The 14,865-nt window shown below is 35.7% G+C and overlaps 2 protein-coding genes across 5 annotated transcripts in view; one reads left to right on the forward strand and one right to left on the reverse strand.

Moving 5' to 3' along the window:
* Positions 1 to 12,349, reverse strand: part of LOC135212424 (vesicle-associated protein-like) — a 50,894-nt gene extending 38,545 nt beyond the window's left edge. The window contains exons 1-3 of the mRNA XM_064245791.1: positions 12,320 to 12,349; positions 7,978 to 8,236; positions 6,122 to 6,180 (exon numbers count right to left, since the gene is read on the reverse strand). Of these exons, the coding sequence (XP_064101861.1) occupies positions 6,122 to 6,180; positions 7,978 to 8,236; positions 12,320 to 12,349 (348 nt within the window). The remainder of the gene's footprint in view (positions 1 to 6,121; positions 6,181 to 7,977; positions 8,237 to 12,319) is intronic.
* The window catches only part of LOC135212547 (high affinity cGMP-specific 3',5'-cyclic phosphodiesterase 9A-like), a 640,308-nt gene that overhangs the window by 104,407 nt on the left and 521,036 nt on the right, over positions 1 to 14,865 (forward strand). The gene's annotated exons all lie outside the window — the stretch shown is intronic.

Below are 14,865 nucleotides of genomic sequence, written 5' to 3' on the forward strand. Positions count from 1 at the left end.
TTATGCAGTTTTTTTTAAATTCTTCCTTAGCTTTATTCCATTTTATGTATCATTACCCGAGATGTTCATTTCGGATGAGGTTCTTACAATTTCCCGGTTTCTATCTTTCTTTTTTCTAATCTTTTCTTTTTTCGTTTTCATTTTTCATAGTAGATGTCCATTTCTACTAAGGATCTTACCTAAACATTTTTAAAAAAATTCTATTGAGTCCTTTCCTTTTTTATTTTTTTATTTTCTCATCTGGATGTTCATTTCTGTTGAAATTCTTACTTTAAATTTTCTGTACAATTTTCCTGTTTTTTTTTATTATTCAGCTGAGATGGCTCTTTCTGATGAGGTCCAAACCTACTACAGCTTTCTTTCTCCATGACTCTTTGTAACATTCTGCAATTTAAAAAAATTTATAACACTTAAAAAATTTTTTTTTATGAAGTTTTACAATTTTACATTTTTTTTTATATATTCTACGTCCCTAATTCTCGAGAGGTGAAAGAGTAACTCAGAGTCATGCGGTGCTGATTCATTGGGTAACTAATGGCCGGCGCCAGTATTTTTTCGTCGAGCATATAATCATGTTCACGTAAATGTACGAGTGTGTATAGATGGTGCATGTTTGGTCGTCTCATCCGCCGTAGGTCGTGATTTCTCTGAGGGCCTGATGCCTCGTCCCTGTAAACGTATATCTTATTAATGACTTCTTTTATCGGTATTGTTGAGAGCATCACATCTACTCCATCGTTAATTTCATTTGGTGTTTTTTAAAATTCTGCTCCTTCATCTGCACTTATTATCGTCTTTATCTGTGCCCCGTAGGGGGTAGTGCCGTCAGTGGATCTCATGCGGTCCGCTGTAGGCATTACTTAAGGTTCTTTGCAGCGTGCGTTCGGCCCCTAGATGCAACCACTTTCATTCCTTTTACTCTACCTCCTTTCATATTCTCTTTCTTCATCTTACTTTCCACCCTCTCTTAACACTTGATTCATCGTGCAACTGCTTTGAGGTTTTCCTCCAGTTACACCTTTCAGACCTTTCACTGTCAATTTGCATGTCAGCGCTGAATCGCCTCATTGGTCCAAGGGCTTGGCCTTTGGCCTGAATTCTATACTCAATTCAGTTCTTTATCTGTGACATTTTCCCTTCTACCTCTTTTATCAGTGTTTCTTAGCGCTGGTCAACGCTGAAAACAGTGTTTGACTCTGCATCATAGGATACTCCTAAAACGTTTTATTTCTTCCTTTGAAATATGTTTCTGCAGACGTAACAAACCAGGCGTTGAATCACATAGAACGAATGAAAGCGATTCCTCCAAGGAGGAAGGAAGTTTGGAAAGGATTTTCAAAATGTTCGAGGAACTGTTAATTAGAAAGGCTAATTATGTCCTGAATAGGCCCTCTGAGTCGAGATAGTTTGGACATTGATGAAATTATGAGCTGCGCTGTTTCCTAGAAATGAGTCCTGATTATGGAGGGGGGAAGTTGGCGGCTCCTTAGATGAGGCTTCTCTGCCGAGGAGGCTGCGGAAGATTCTGTGTCTGATCGTTAAGTTCCTCACCTCCCAAATATTTGTTGGCGCTTCGACTCAAAGATTTCATTGGAGGGTGAAGAAGGTGATTTTGAGATTTTCTCTTTCAACGTGAGGTTTCTTTAATAGACTCTCTCTCTCTCTCTCTCCCTCTCTGTGTGTGTGTGTGTGTGTGTTTTAAATTTTTATAAGGACTTTTTGCATTATTTCATTGATTTTCTTATATTTAAAGACAGGATTCGTTACCTTTTCGTACGACTTTCGAACTCTTTGGAAAGCTGGACGCCCTCCTACTTCTCAGAGAGGTCATGAGTGATTTTAAAAGACACACCTTTTATAATCTAATCGATCTTTCGTTCTGTCTCATTAAAAAAACCGAAACTGTCAGACAAATCATTGAGTGACCATTTGATTGCAAATTGTAACAAGTTAAAAGTAAACCGAAGTTTCTTTAGCGCAGTCTGTGCGTCGAATGCTGTGTGATCCGGGGCCCGTGAACTTTCAGCCACGGCTCGATGATGGCCTGTCCTACATGGTTGCCTGAGTCTAGAGGGTTGCAATTTGGTTCAGATGAGATGTATGCACACACACACACACACACACCACACACACACACAACACACACAAATATATATATATATATATATATATATATATATATATATATATATATGTGTGTGTGTGTGTGTGTGTGTGTGTGTATGTATTATATATGCAAGCTGATGAACGTTATCTCTAAGTAGTTAGAAAACTGATTTTCTCCGTCTTTAAACATATATATAGTAAAGCATCATCTTTATTCCTGTCAGAATTTTATGTATGACGTAAAGTCCTGCTCCTTTTAGACGAACGTCGTGTTTTAAATCTCATTTTAACTATATTCGGTCATGGAAAATATGGAAATTAATGTAAATTATTTACGTTGAATGCATGTCAACTTTCATTTATTACATTTTCATTTAGGGAAGGTGTTGAAAACTTATAGAAGTTAGTTACTGTGGCTGATAAGCAAACATAGAAGTTATTTACCGTGGTTGAAAAGCAAACTTACAGAAGTTAGTTACTGTGGCTGATGAGCAAACTTTTAAAGTTATTTACTGTGGCTGAAAAGCAAACTTACAGAAGTTAGTTACTGTGGCTGATAAGCAAACTTATAGAAGTTATTTACTGTGGCTGATAAGCAAACTTACAGAAGTTAGTTACTGTGGCTGATAAGCGAACTTTTAGAAGCTAGTTATTGTGGCTGATGAGCAAACTTTAGAAGTTAGTTACTGTTGCTGATAAGGAAACTTACAGAAGCTAGTTACTCTGGCCGATAAGCAAACTTATAGAAGTTAGTTACTCTGGTTGATAAAAAATAGCGAAATGGAGAATCAGCTTTCTTTTCAGTTTTTGTGAAATATATTTCTCAAGTGACCTACTTTTTATTTGATAAAATGCTGTGAATCGCACGTATGGAAAGTGTTTTTACATTTTCATTCTAATAAGTAAATCACAAATATCCTATCCTAAAATTCCTGTATCTTTAACTCAACGCGAAACACCTTTTTCAGGCCTTTTTAGGCTCTCCTGTAGACATTAACAACCCCCCCTCCCCCCAACAAGAACAACAGTTCGTAGATGGATCCTAAAAAGCTAACATTAGCATTTGCAAACTAAAATGTTCCTGGGGACTTCTGTGGTTATTTTTCAGGATTAATTTCGAAATTTCTCGAGAAAAAGTCTCCAGTTATTTTAAAAAAGAAAATATTTATTTGATCATTTCAAAAAGTATAAACGAGATGACCCAATAATTTGTAAAAGAAGTAAAAGTGTCAGGTATTTTTGAAGAGGCGGGAGGGAAGAACACCCCTGCTTATTTTCTCAGGATTAACTTAAAAAAGAAAAAAAGTCTGCAGTTTATTTCAAGAAATGCAAAACTTTATTGGTCATTTCATTAAGTATAAAAGAGATGACGCAATCATTTTCAAAGGAAGTAAAAGTTTCATGTCTGTTTGAAGGGATGAAAATCATGACTGATCAATTCTGTAAAATAAATCAGAATTTAATCCATTTTTTCCCCGTGTTGCGACGAGCTGTTGGTTTGCTGAAACCTATTTTTGAAGATCTCCCACCAGGCAAGAAAGGCCAATCTTCCTATTTTGGAAATTCGCCAGGATCAAGGTCGTAATCCCTCGCTCACAATGGGTCGTGCGTTCCTCGCCCTGTGCCGCAGTATTAGCAGAAACCCCTCTCGCCATTTGCCCATTGTGGAACGAGAGGCGCTTGTTATGTTTCCTTTTGGAAAGAACATTCGCCTCCAGCTCGTTATTTGTTATTGCATTTGCTTGAGAGAGAGAAGAGAGAGAGAGAGAGAGAGAGAGAGAGAGAGAGAGAACTATTTTAATACCGGTGTCATTCTCTCTCTCTCTCTCTCTCTCTCTCTCTCTCTCTCTCTCTCTCTCTCTCTCTCCTTTTACATTTACTTGAGAGAGAACTATATTGATACCCGTTTCTCTCTCTCTCTCTCTCTCTCACTCACTCTCTCTCTCTATAGAAAAGAATAAAGCTAACAATATTTTGCATATTCACAATAAATTATATCGGTGGCACCAATTCATTTGATATAGCACAGAAATTGGACCGTATTTTAGTTCCCAGCCAGATACACATGTCGTTAGTGATTTGCGTCCCACCCTCCAACGGTTTTTTTTTTTTTTTTTTCACTGACATTATGGCACTTCATCTCGGCGCCTAAACCCCCCACCACCCCCTCTCCCCCTTATTTTTTTCCTAATTAGCATACAGCATACACTGCGTTTTAAGGTATTTTGCCACTCTTCCGTTGCACATTTGAAAGTTTGTTTTTATAATCATACATACATACGTGTATGTATATATGCATTATATATATATATATATATATAATATATATATTATATATAAAATACATATATTAATATAATATATAGATATATACACACACATATATATATAAAATAATATATATATATATTAATATATATATATATATAATACATATATATATATATATTATCTATATATATATATATATATAGATACATATATATATATAATATATATATATATGAATTAGTATATATGTATCTATATAATATATAAGTATATATATATATATATATATATATATATACAGAGAGAGAGAGAGAGAGAGAGAGAGAGAGAGGGGGGGGGGGGTATTAACGTGAAAGGCAGAGAGAGTATAGGTTAGAAGACAATGCGGGTACAATGGGCTTTTAGCTATCCATCTTTGTAACTCATACTTCTCCAAAGGAAGTTAAAAAAAAAATAGTTGATAGCCGTTATAATATGAATGTACATCTCTTTTGCTGCAATAGCGAGAATAAAATGTAATTTTCAGTTTTATTTTTAGGTTATATTCCTTTAGTTACGCATTCATCTTTATCGATTTTAGAATATCGGGAAAGGAAAAAAAACGAATGACGCGAAATAGTGCGCATTAGCAACACCTGTTACGAGAGTTTTATCTGAAGGCCTTATCTTGTGTAATGTCATGCGGCGACAGGAAACGGTGTCTTAGCAATTGTCGTCGCTAGAGATGTCTTTTTAGTAGTGCTATGCCGTGCTTCATATCTCGAGAGGGTTATTGATAATTTCAATTATTTCCTAAGGGGTATCTTTTGTTCAGTGTATCGCCCTCCAAACAGTAGTTGACTTTTCGAACTCTTGAGTTTCTTTTGAAGCGCAAAAAATAGTTTGTTGTTCTTTCAGGAAACTGTTTGAAGTCGAACTCTTTGTTTTGCAGTTTATCAGGGGAAGATGTTACAGTTGAAAAAGACTTTTAGGTGTAGAATTAGTGTAAGCTTCATATGTGTAATTTTGAGTGTTTTCGAGGAAAGTTCAATAATGATTTTTATCTTAAACTGATGTGATTATTTTGAAATTTTATTTTTGCCAGCGGTTCTGTCGTCGAATGCTGTAATATGTTTATGTATTTTACTCTCATTGACATCAGCTATGCTGTATAGTATATATATATATATATATATATATATATATATATATATATATATATAATATATATATATATATATATTATATATATATATAGAGAGAGAGAGAGAGAGAGAGAGAGAGAGAGAGAGAGAGAGAGAGAGAGAGAGAGAGAGAGTACTCTTTTGGTCTATCAGGTTTCAATATTTCCCTCTTCACCAAAATGAATTTTTCTGACGGATAAGAAAAGGGTTTCATTTCTAAAGCTAATAAGGGGAATTGTGTTCTGCTTGTCAATCGTCTGATAATATTTGGAACCGATACTTTTTCTCACTGACGGGACGCCGCCTATTCCCGAACTGTAATTGAGTAACCGAGTACTGGACCTTCCCTGAAAAAAGCGGGACATCATATCTTAAAAAGTAACCATAGAGTGTTCTTGAAAATAATCTCATTATGTTTCCCACAACCAAATTACATGCAGGCTACTTCTTTTTTTAACTATATTAAGCTAACCCAACCAAACCTAACCTAACCCAGGGTCACCGTATAAAAAAACTGGGGCTGGTGGAATACTAGTATACATCTCGGGAATTTGCTGGACTGCCTTTCAGATGTGACTTACCAGATTCCCAGGGTAGACTGTTCCGGTTGATAGGACTCTTGGAATTGTGTCAGGTTTGCCTGCAAAGATGATTACAGTGGGGATGAATGTATTCATGTACTACTCTATCCACTCAAATGGGTTAGTCTCCACTTGAGCCACCCTAATTAAGTTGGTGCCATCCCTGCTGGGTTGGGTATGGTAAGGGAGTAGTTACATGGGAGTCAGCTGTTATTAGTGTCATTAACGGGAGGATTAAAGTTCAGAAGGACCAGTAATATCTTTTAGAGACTGACAGACGACAGATCACTGATTTGTTCACCTAACGGTTCTAGTGCTCTTAGACCCCATGAAGGTGACTTGGATAGGGATGACGTATTAACGAATACGCTGAAAACAGATCATCCTTGACAGCACGGTGGAAATAACCCGAATCATAGGGCGGTTTATTGTGTTGACACTGTTCGGCAGTTTTGATCATTAAGAAATATCTCTTGTTAGCTGAGTGGTTAGGACATGTAGTACATTGAATGGAAATGTCATGTACAGATTTTGTAATATTTAACCGCCAGGTTGTTTTTGGGAGTGACGCATGCGTTGTAAAAGCTTATATATAATCCACGCATTGAAAGTGTGTTATCATGATCTCTAAACGAAACATTTATTTATTATTATTAGTAATAAATAGTTTACAAGAACGCAGGCATTGCATCATCCCAAAGAATGGGAGGATGAAGAGAATCAAAGGAAATGATTGACTTCTAAAATAAATATTGCTACTTATAAATATTGCTACTTATAAGGAAAGTAGAGGAAATACGATCAAAGCAATGGACTGTGATGAAAAGAAAAAAAAATAGCAGAATCCCTGGAAATATATGAAATGAAATGGAAGAGCCATTCTAATAAACCTGGAAACGGCACCCAAGGTAGACTGGCCTAGAATTGCAAAGTGCCCCAGGATAGCTATATCCAGTAAATTCTCCCAACATAAAACTGTCAGCAACACTCATGAAGTGATTTACTCAGGCGAGTTTTATTAATTCTTCGTCGAAGAGGAGACCCTAAATATAAGTCTTGTCGCAGTCTATGAATAAAATTAAGAGCGACCAACAAAGCGTTTCTGTTGATGTTCGCTATACAGACTTGACTCTAAAACACTCGGTACCAGCGTGAGAGTGAATGTTGGAAATTCAGATTCATTTTATTTCAGTGTTGCAGCTGTTATGAGTGTGACCAGTTCTACCAATTCACAGTCTACGTCTTGAGACACTCTTTGGATGAACGTAGGAGGGCCCAATCTACTATAGTTAATGGAAATGAAGCATAGAAAGAGAGTCAGCCAATTACCAGCTAACTCCTACCACGCAGACAAAGGATGAAACTGAATAGAATCGAAGAAAAAAGGTGAGAACAAATTGGTCGGAGGTCTCAGAGGAGACCCGTTGAGGAAAAATCCTGAGAGTTTCTAGAAGGGAGTGCAAAACAGTAGCGCAGAAGCATTGAAATTCCCGAGAGACGAAACGACCGAGAAATACGAGACGCGGAATTCCATAGGACCCTCACGGAATGGGACCGAAAAGGAAATTTGAATATTCAGACGCTGTTGAAAATTTGATTGGCGAAGGACCGGAACATTTTCCTCAAATAGACTAGTCCAAGATATCACATATCATATTCTCATGGGATTTTTAAACATTTCCTTTTATAATAAATCAGTCTAGGAATTTTTAATTAGATGTACAAGAATCGTGAATAGTCTTAGAAATACAAGAACCGTCAGCAGGCTTAAAAATACAAGAATCATGAATAGGCTTAGAAATGCAAGAGTCATGAATTTTTAGAAGTACAAGAATCGTGAATAGGCTTAGAAATACCAGAATCATCAATAGGCATATAAATACAAGAATCATCAATGGTCATAAAAATACCAGAATCATCAATAGGCTTAGAAGAACAAGAATCGTGAGTAGGCATAGAAATGCCAGTATCATCAATAGGCTTAGAAGTACAAGAATCGTGAGTAGGCATAGAAATACAAGAATCATCAATAGGCTTAGAAGTACAAGAATCATCAATAGGCTTAGAAGTACAAGAATTGCGAATAAGCTTAGAAATACCAGAATCATCAATAGGCTTAGAAATACAAAAATCATCAATATGCTTAGAAATACAAGAATCGTCAGTAGGCTTTTGACGGATGATGTACCCGTCTCTCGATCAGAGGAGTCGACCTAAGTATGCCCCAATATCCATCATATTGCGATGGAGTTTTCTGTACGGCGTATAATGCTGTATGAAACTTTCATCCACGGCCTATGAAACTCCCAGCCACTACCCACGTGTGCTGATGGTACCTATAGCAATGCCAGAAGTACGGTTATGGCTAATTTTAACCTTAAATAAAATAAAAACTACTGATGCTAGAGGGCTGCAATTTGGTATGCCTTGTGTCTGGAGGGTGGACGATCAACATAGCAATTTGCAGCCCTCTAGCCTCAGTAGATTCTAAGATCTGAGGGCGGACAGAAAAAGTGCGGACTGACAGACAAATAGCCATCTCAATAGTTTTCTCTCAAACGAGTTCAGGGTTTCGGGTATCCAAGAAACACTCCCCTCTGGAAAATTAAGGGGGAAAAAGGCTCGTGTGTCAGCTCTACGAGAGTCAGCTAAAGGGCCGTCGGTGGCGGTGCGCGGAGGGAATTGGTTAGGTCAGAGTTGAAGGTCAAAGCGATAGTAGATGAGACGGTGATCGGAGTGTCCGATTGGTGGTGAAGGATTTGGGGTCAAGAAAATATCTTGGATGTAGAATTCGCGTGAATGGACGTGTTCCAGAAATATACATATTGTACTTATAATACGACAGCCTATGGATTTCAGATAGATAAAAAAAATCGAACTAAAATTTACTTAATTATCAAATCTACAGTTAAGTAAATTTTCATATTACGAATGTGACATTGAAAGTAGATTTGATAGCTAAGTAATTTTTTTTAACTGTCAAATCTACAGTTAAGTAAATTTCCGTGTTACGAATGTGACATTGAAAGTAGATTTGACAGCTAAGTAAATTTTGGTTATTTTTTGTTTTTACATAAACATAGTTTCCCCCTAGTTGTATTCAGAGGCATATATAATATGTATTTTTCTCAGATTGTCTGGTAGCTCATGTGGCTGATTTGCCAAGACCCGAAGCCAAGCAAGGTTCCGGTAGCATAAAGAAGGAATATTCCTTCGAACGTAATAACGCTCTCGAAGATTCACCATTTGTACCCGAATTAGACTCGTATTGACCCAAGGTAAGACGTCAGGATGCCTGTCGTCGTCGTCATGAAATACGTCTTTAAGACTTCAAGTATTAACATATTCATGTGACGAGACACTGCTTTTCAGCCACAAAAGACCTGATATTCTGCTCTCTCTCTCTCTCTCTCTCTCTCTCTCTCTCTCTCTCTCTCTCTCTCTCACCAAAGTCGTATGCTTAAACCATTTCGCCCAAGCCGCATGTCAATATAGAGTAAGATAATTTCCTATTTTTGTTTTGATCTTGATAATGGTCTTGCATCATTCAGCCGTTTTCAAAAGATGCAGTATTTCTTGGTGGTTAAGGTACGGAGACCGGTATCTTAAGGATTACATTCAAACTTATCCAAAGACGAGGTGATGAGATATTGTTTTATTTCTCTCAGAGTAATAAGATCTAGACTGGTATTGCTGCCCACATCAAGCTTGACTGCTGGAGAGAGAGAGAGAGAGAGAGAGAGAGAGAGAGAGAGAGAGAGAGAGAGCATGGGTCTTAAATAGAGACAATGTTAATGATTCAAGAGTCACATAAGTAAGAGATATATTGCATTAATTTTAAAGAGGAAAGTGGTGCATGTTAGCCAACAACAGTGAAAGCAGAAGTTTGCTTGTATGGATGTGCATGTTTGAATGATGTGATGAGACTTTCATAATAAACGCCCGATTGCTTGATTCTGTAAATCATACTGAGGCTCATTGTTATATCCGAGAAAGGTTTAATTTACAGCATAACTTTTTCTTGACCTTGTTGAATAATACCATTTACAACATAGAATTGTCTTTACACTGTTGATTAATACCATTTACAACATAAAATGTCTTTATAGTGTGGATTAATAAATTCACAACATAAAATTGTCTTTACAGTGTGTATTAATACCATTCACAACATAAAATTGTATTTACAGTGTTGATTATTAATATTTACAACATAAAATTGTCTTTACAGTGTGTATTAATACCATTTACAACATAAAATTGTATTTACAGTGTTGATTAATAATATTTGCAACATAAAATTGTCTTTACAGCGTGGATTAATACAATATACAACAGAATTATCTTTATAGTGTTGAATAACAATTTTTACAACGTACAATTGTCTTGACAGTGGATTAATACCATTTACAACATAACATTGTCTTTACAGTGTTGAATAATAATATTTACGACATAAAAATTAATTTACAACATAGAATTGTCTTTACAGTGGATTAATACCATTTACAACATAAAATTGTCTTTACAGTGTGGATTAATACCATTTACAACTTAGAATTGCCTATAGTAATGGATGAATTTCGTTTTGGGTGTAACATCCGTCTCCATTGCGGAGTTTCGAACATGAACAGATTCTGTCCAAACAATCTAATTTAGGAATCTCTAATAGAACATAGAGTAACAGAAACTCGCGTAATACCGAAGTTGACTTCTTGTTAGGTTAATTTGGCGTTGGAGGCTCCAGTGGCCACGGCTCCAATTAATAAAGGGGGGGGGGGGAGAACTTTATCAATCTTTCCCTCTCAGCCGCCTGAAAGGGATAGATTATCAAATGCTGGTGCGTTGCTTTTTAATTACTGTCATGTCATGTTACGAGACTTCTCGAAAAGCTTTTCCTTTGGGCGTGCTTAATTATTTTCGAAGGAAATTAATCAGGTATAGGGAGGTGGCCTGCTGTGATTTATATAAGATTTAATTAGAATAATTCTTTGCAAGAGCGAGCCTTTAAACTTACGTGCAGTGAGCGTAAATGTGTTATCAGGTTATTTTAAGTTAAGACTATTCCGTGCATCGTCTCTCTCTCTCTCTCTCTCTCTCTCTCTCTCTCACTAGCTGTGCACACATACAGTTATATATATATATATATATATATATATAATTAATATATTATATTATTTATTTATATATAATAATATATATTATTTTATTGAATTGTGTATGTGGCCATTCCATTACTTATTTTTATTATAACAACATGATTTGACTAATAAATATATATTTTTTTTAAATTACAAATAATTTTGAGAACCACATAATCTCGTTTAATTAATTTTATGGACTTGATGCTATTGTCATCAAAGAATCTCATTTCAAAAGCAATGGTGAAATCCCCCTGAGCTTGCACGCGGACGTAACGGCAAGAGCTGATCCTAACTTAATTTCCTTTCAGGAGCCGTGTGGGTTCTCCAGGACAATTGGACTTAGCTTTGTATAATCCCTTTATTGTAGTTTTCAGTTACAGCCTGACATGGGAGCTGTAGTGTAAAATCCACCTCGTTACGTTTACCAGTTTGCGAAGCTAGTCAGGTGATGGGCAGTGGGTTGCCAAGTTTTGGGGCAAGGAACTTCAAGTTTATTTATTTATTTATTTATTCATTTATTTATTTTTACTTACCGTAAGTTTCTTCTACTCATTTTCCAGATTCTTTTAATCCCCTTTCCCAGATTCCTTCTGTCATTTCTATTTCAGAGCATGGAATGTAATCCACTCTGTATGTATTGTCGTATTGCCCTGAATTATTCATCTTTTTGCTTTAAGTGTTAAATTTATTATTCCTTTTAACTTCCTCGATTCATTCCGTTATGTCATAGTCATGTATACTGCCATTGCCATGTATGCTGTTATAGCTATGTATGTATACTGTCATAGCCATGTATACTGCCATAGCCATGTATACTGTCATAGCCATGTATACTGTCATAGCCATGCATGCTGCTGTAGCCATGTATACTGCCGTAGTCAATGTCTAGGTATACCTGTCAAGCCATGTATGCCGCGTGGCCATGTATATACCTGACCGTTCCATGTATACCTGTCGTTAGCCACATGTATCACCTGTCATAGCCATTGTATACTGTCCACAGCCATGTAGCTGCCGTTAGCTATGTATTACTGTGTATTATCCATGTATATACCTGTCTAGCCATGTTATACGTCATAGCCATGATGCTGCCGTAGCCAGTATACGCTGCCGTAGTATGTATACTGTCGTAGCCATGTATACTGTCATAGCCATGTATACTGCCATAGCCATGTATGCTGCCGTAGCCATGTATACTGTCGTAGCCATGTATATACTGTCATAGCCATGTATACTGTCATAGCCATGTATGCTGCCGTAGCCATGTATACTGCTGTAGCCATGTATACTGTCATAGCCATGTATACTGTCATAGCCATGTATGCTGCCGTCGCCATGTATACTGTCATAGCCATGTATACTGCCATAGCCATGTATACTGTCATAGCCATGTATACTGCCATAGCCATGTATACTGTCATAGCCATGTATACGTTCATAGCCTGTTGCTGCCGTAGCCCAAATGTATACTGGCCAATAGCCAGGTATACTAATGCCCAATACCATTGTATATGCCATAGCCATGTAATACGGCCCGTTAGCCCATGTTACCGTCATAGCCAATGTTATACTGTATAGCCAATGTCTATAACTCGCCATAGCCATGTATACTGTCATAGACATGTATACTGCCATAGCCATATGTACTGTCATAGCCATGTATATTGTCATAGCCATGTATACTGTCATAGCCATGTATACTGCCGTAGCCATGTATACTGCCATAGCCATGTATACTGTCATAGCCATGTATACTGCCATAGCCATGTATACTGTCATAGCCATATGTACTGTCATAGCCTTGTATGCTGCCGTAGCCATGTATACTGTCATAGTCATGTATACTGCCATAGCCAAATGTCATTAGGAGCAAAGTGAGGTCATGATCATAATTCACGATGGAACGAATTCAGAGTATTAAACTCGGACTCACGAACAAGCAACTTACTTAGTTATAACATTAAGTATTATCAATCTCATTAATCAAGAAGGTCCTGTCATGTAGCTCAAATGTCATGAAGGCTCTGAAAGAACCAATATTGATAGGAGACGTTTTCCTTCAATATACAAAAAAAAAAAATCATCTTCAAGAAAAAAGAAAAGAAGTACAAAATAATTTTTTAAGGAAATGATGGAGAAAGGTATACAATAATTCCGTGAGTAAGTTGTCAAATACAGAGAATGATAAAGGATGCAAAGTGGCAAATTATAGTGTATTCGTTTGCATAAAAATAAAAGAAAATGAAAGTAAAAAACAACTAAGAAGTAGCGTTTGTTGAAAGAATGAAAGGTATAGAATATTTCTTCAGGGAAATGATAAAATACAGAGAAAAATCAAGGCCCAAAGTGACAAATTATAGTGTATTGGTTTGCATAAAAATAAAAGACGACGAAGGAGAAACGTTTGTTGAAAGAACTGAAGGCGTAGACTATTTCTTCAGGCAAGATAAAATATACAGAGAATGATAAAAGAGGCAAAGTGACAAACTATAGTGTATCCGATTACCAAAAAAATAAATAAATAAATAAAAAAAAGATAACAGACTTTTGATTTTAAACCTCAAATGTGTAGACCCCGAAATGAATGAATTATCATTGAAGGTCAACAGGAATACGGCCGTGGCTCCTCTCACCCATGCCACACTTATACAAGATTTAAATTTTCTTCCAGACTCAAAAAAGGGAAAGACTTTTTTTTGTTTTTGTTGTAAGATAATCATTCAGCGTGTAAAACACTTCGGTAATATCTTAGGCAAGCAGGAAAGGATCTGTCCATTTTTCCGCTAATGATGTAACGTAAGAGGATAATGTGTGAGAGATTTTAAATCCCACTTCTTGTTTATATTCATTTTACGTAAGATAGGTTAAATCCCACTTTTTTTTTTAAAGAATTTATTTTCTCGCCCATAGCATAAAATTACTCGAGTAAGTTGATGGTCTTTTTGTATGGTTTCTTATATATATATATATAATATATATATATATATATAGGTATATATATATATACACACACACACATATATATATATAATGTATATATATATACACATATATATAATATAATATATATATATATATATATATATATATATATATATATATGTATATGTATATATATATGTATATATATATATATATATATATATATATATATATATATATATATATATATATATATATATATATATATATATAGCCGTCTCTTACGTATACCATTACGAGAAAGAGATTCGGCATCTCCGTGAAACTCCTGCTGTAAATACGTTTTGGTTTAATTGACATTTCTACTCGTATTTTTCATGTATTTATTCACACACACGATTGATTTGAAGTGGGTCACTTTTTGAAAAAACTCTTTCAGTCAATTTTCATTTTAAAAAATAATTTTTCCTAAATAACCTTTGTTCATTAGTTTACTACTTGGATCTCTTTTTTTTTTTTTTTTTTTTTTTTTTTTTTTGACCCGACTCTTCAAGGACGATATTCACGAGAGACGCGAAGAAAAAGGGAATAAGGGAATTAACATGCTGAGCAAATTATACCAGGAATTGCAAGAATATATATATATATATATATATATATATATATATATATATATAT

This window comes from Macrobrachium nipponense, chromosome 41 (assembly GCF_015104395.2).
Source record: "Macrobrachium nipponense isolate FS-2020 chromosome 41, ASM1510439v2, whole genome shotgun sequence".
NCBI classification, from domain to species: domain Eukaryota; kingdom Metazoa; phylum Arthropoda; class Malacostraca; order Decapoda; family Palaemonidae; genus Macrobrachium; species Macrobrachium nipponense.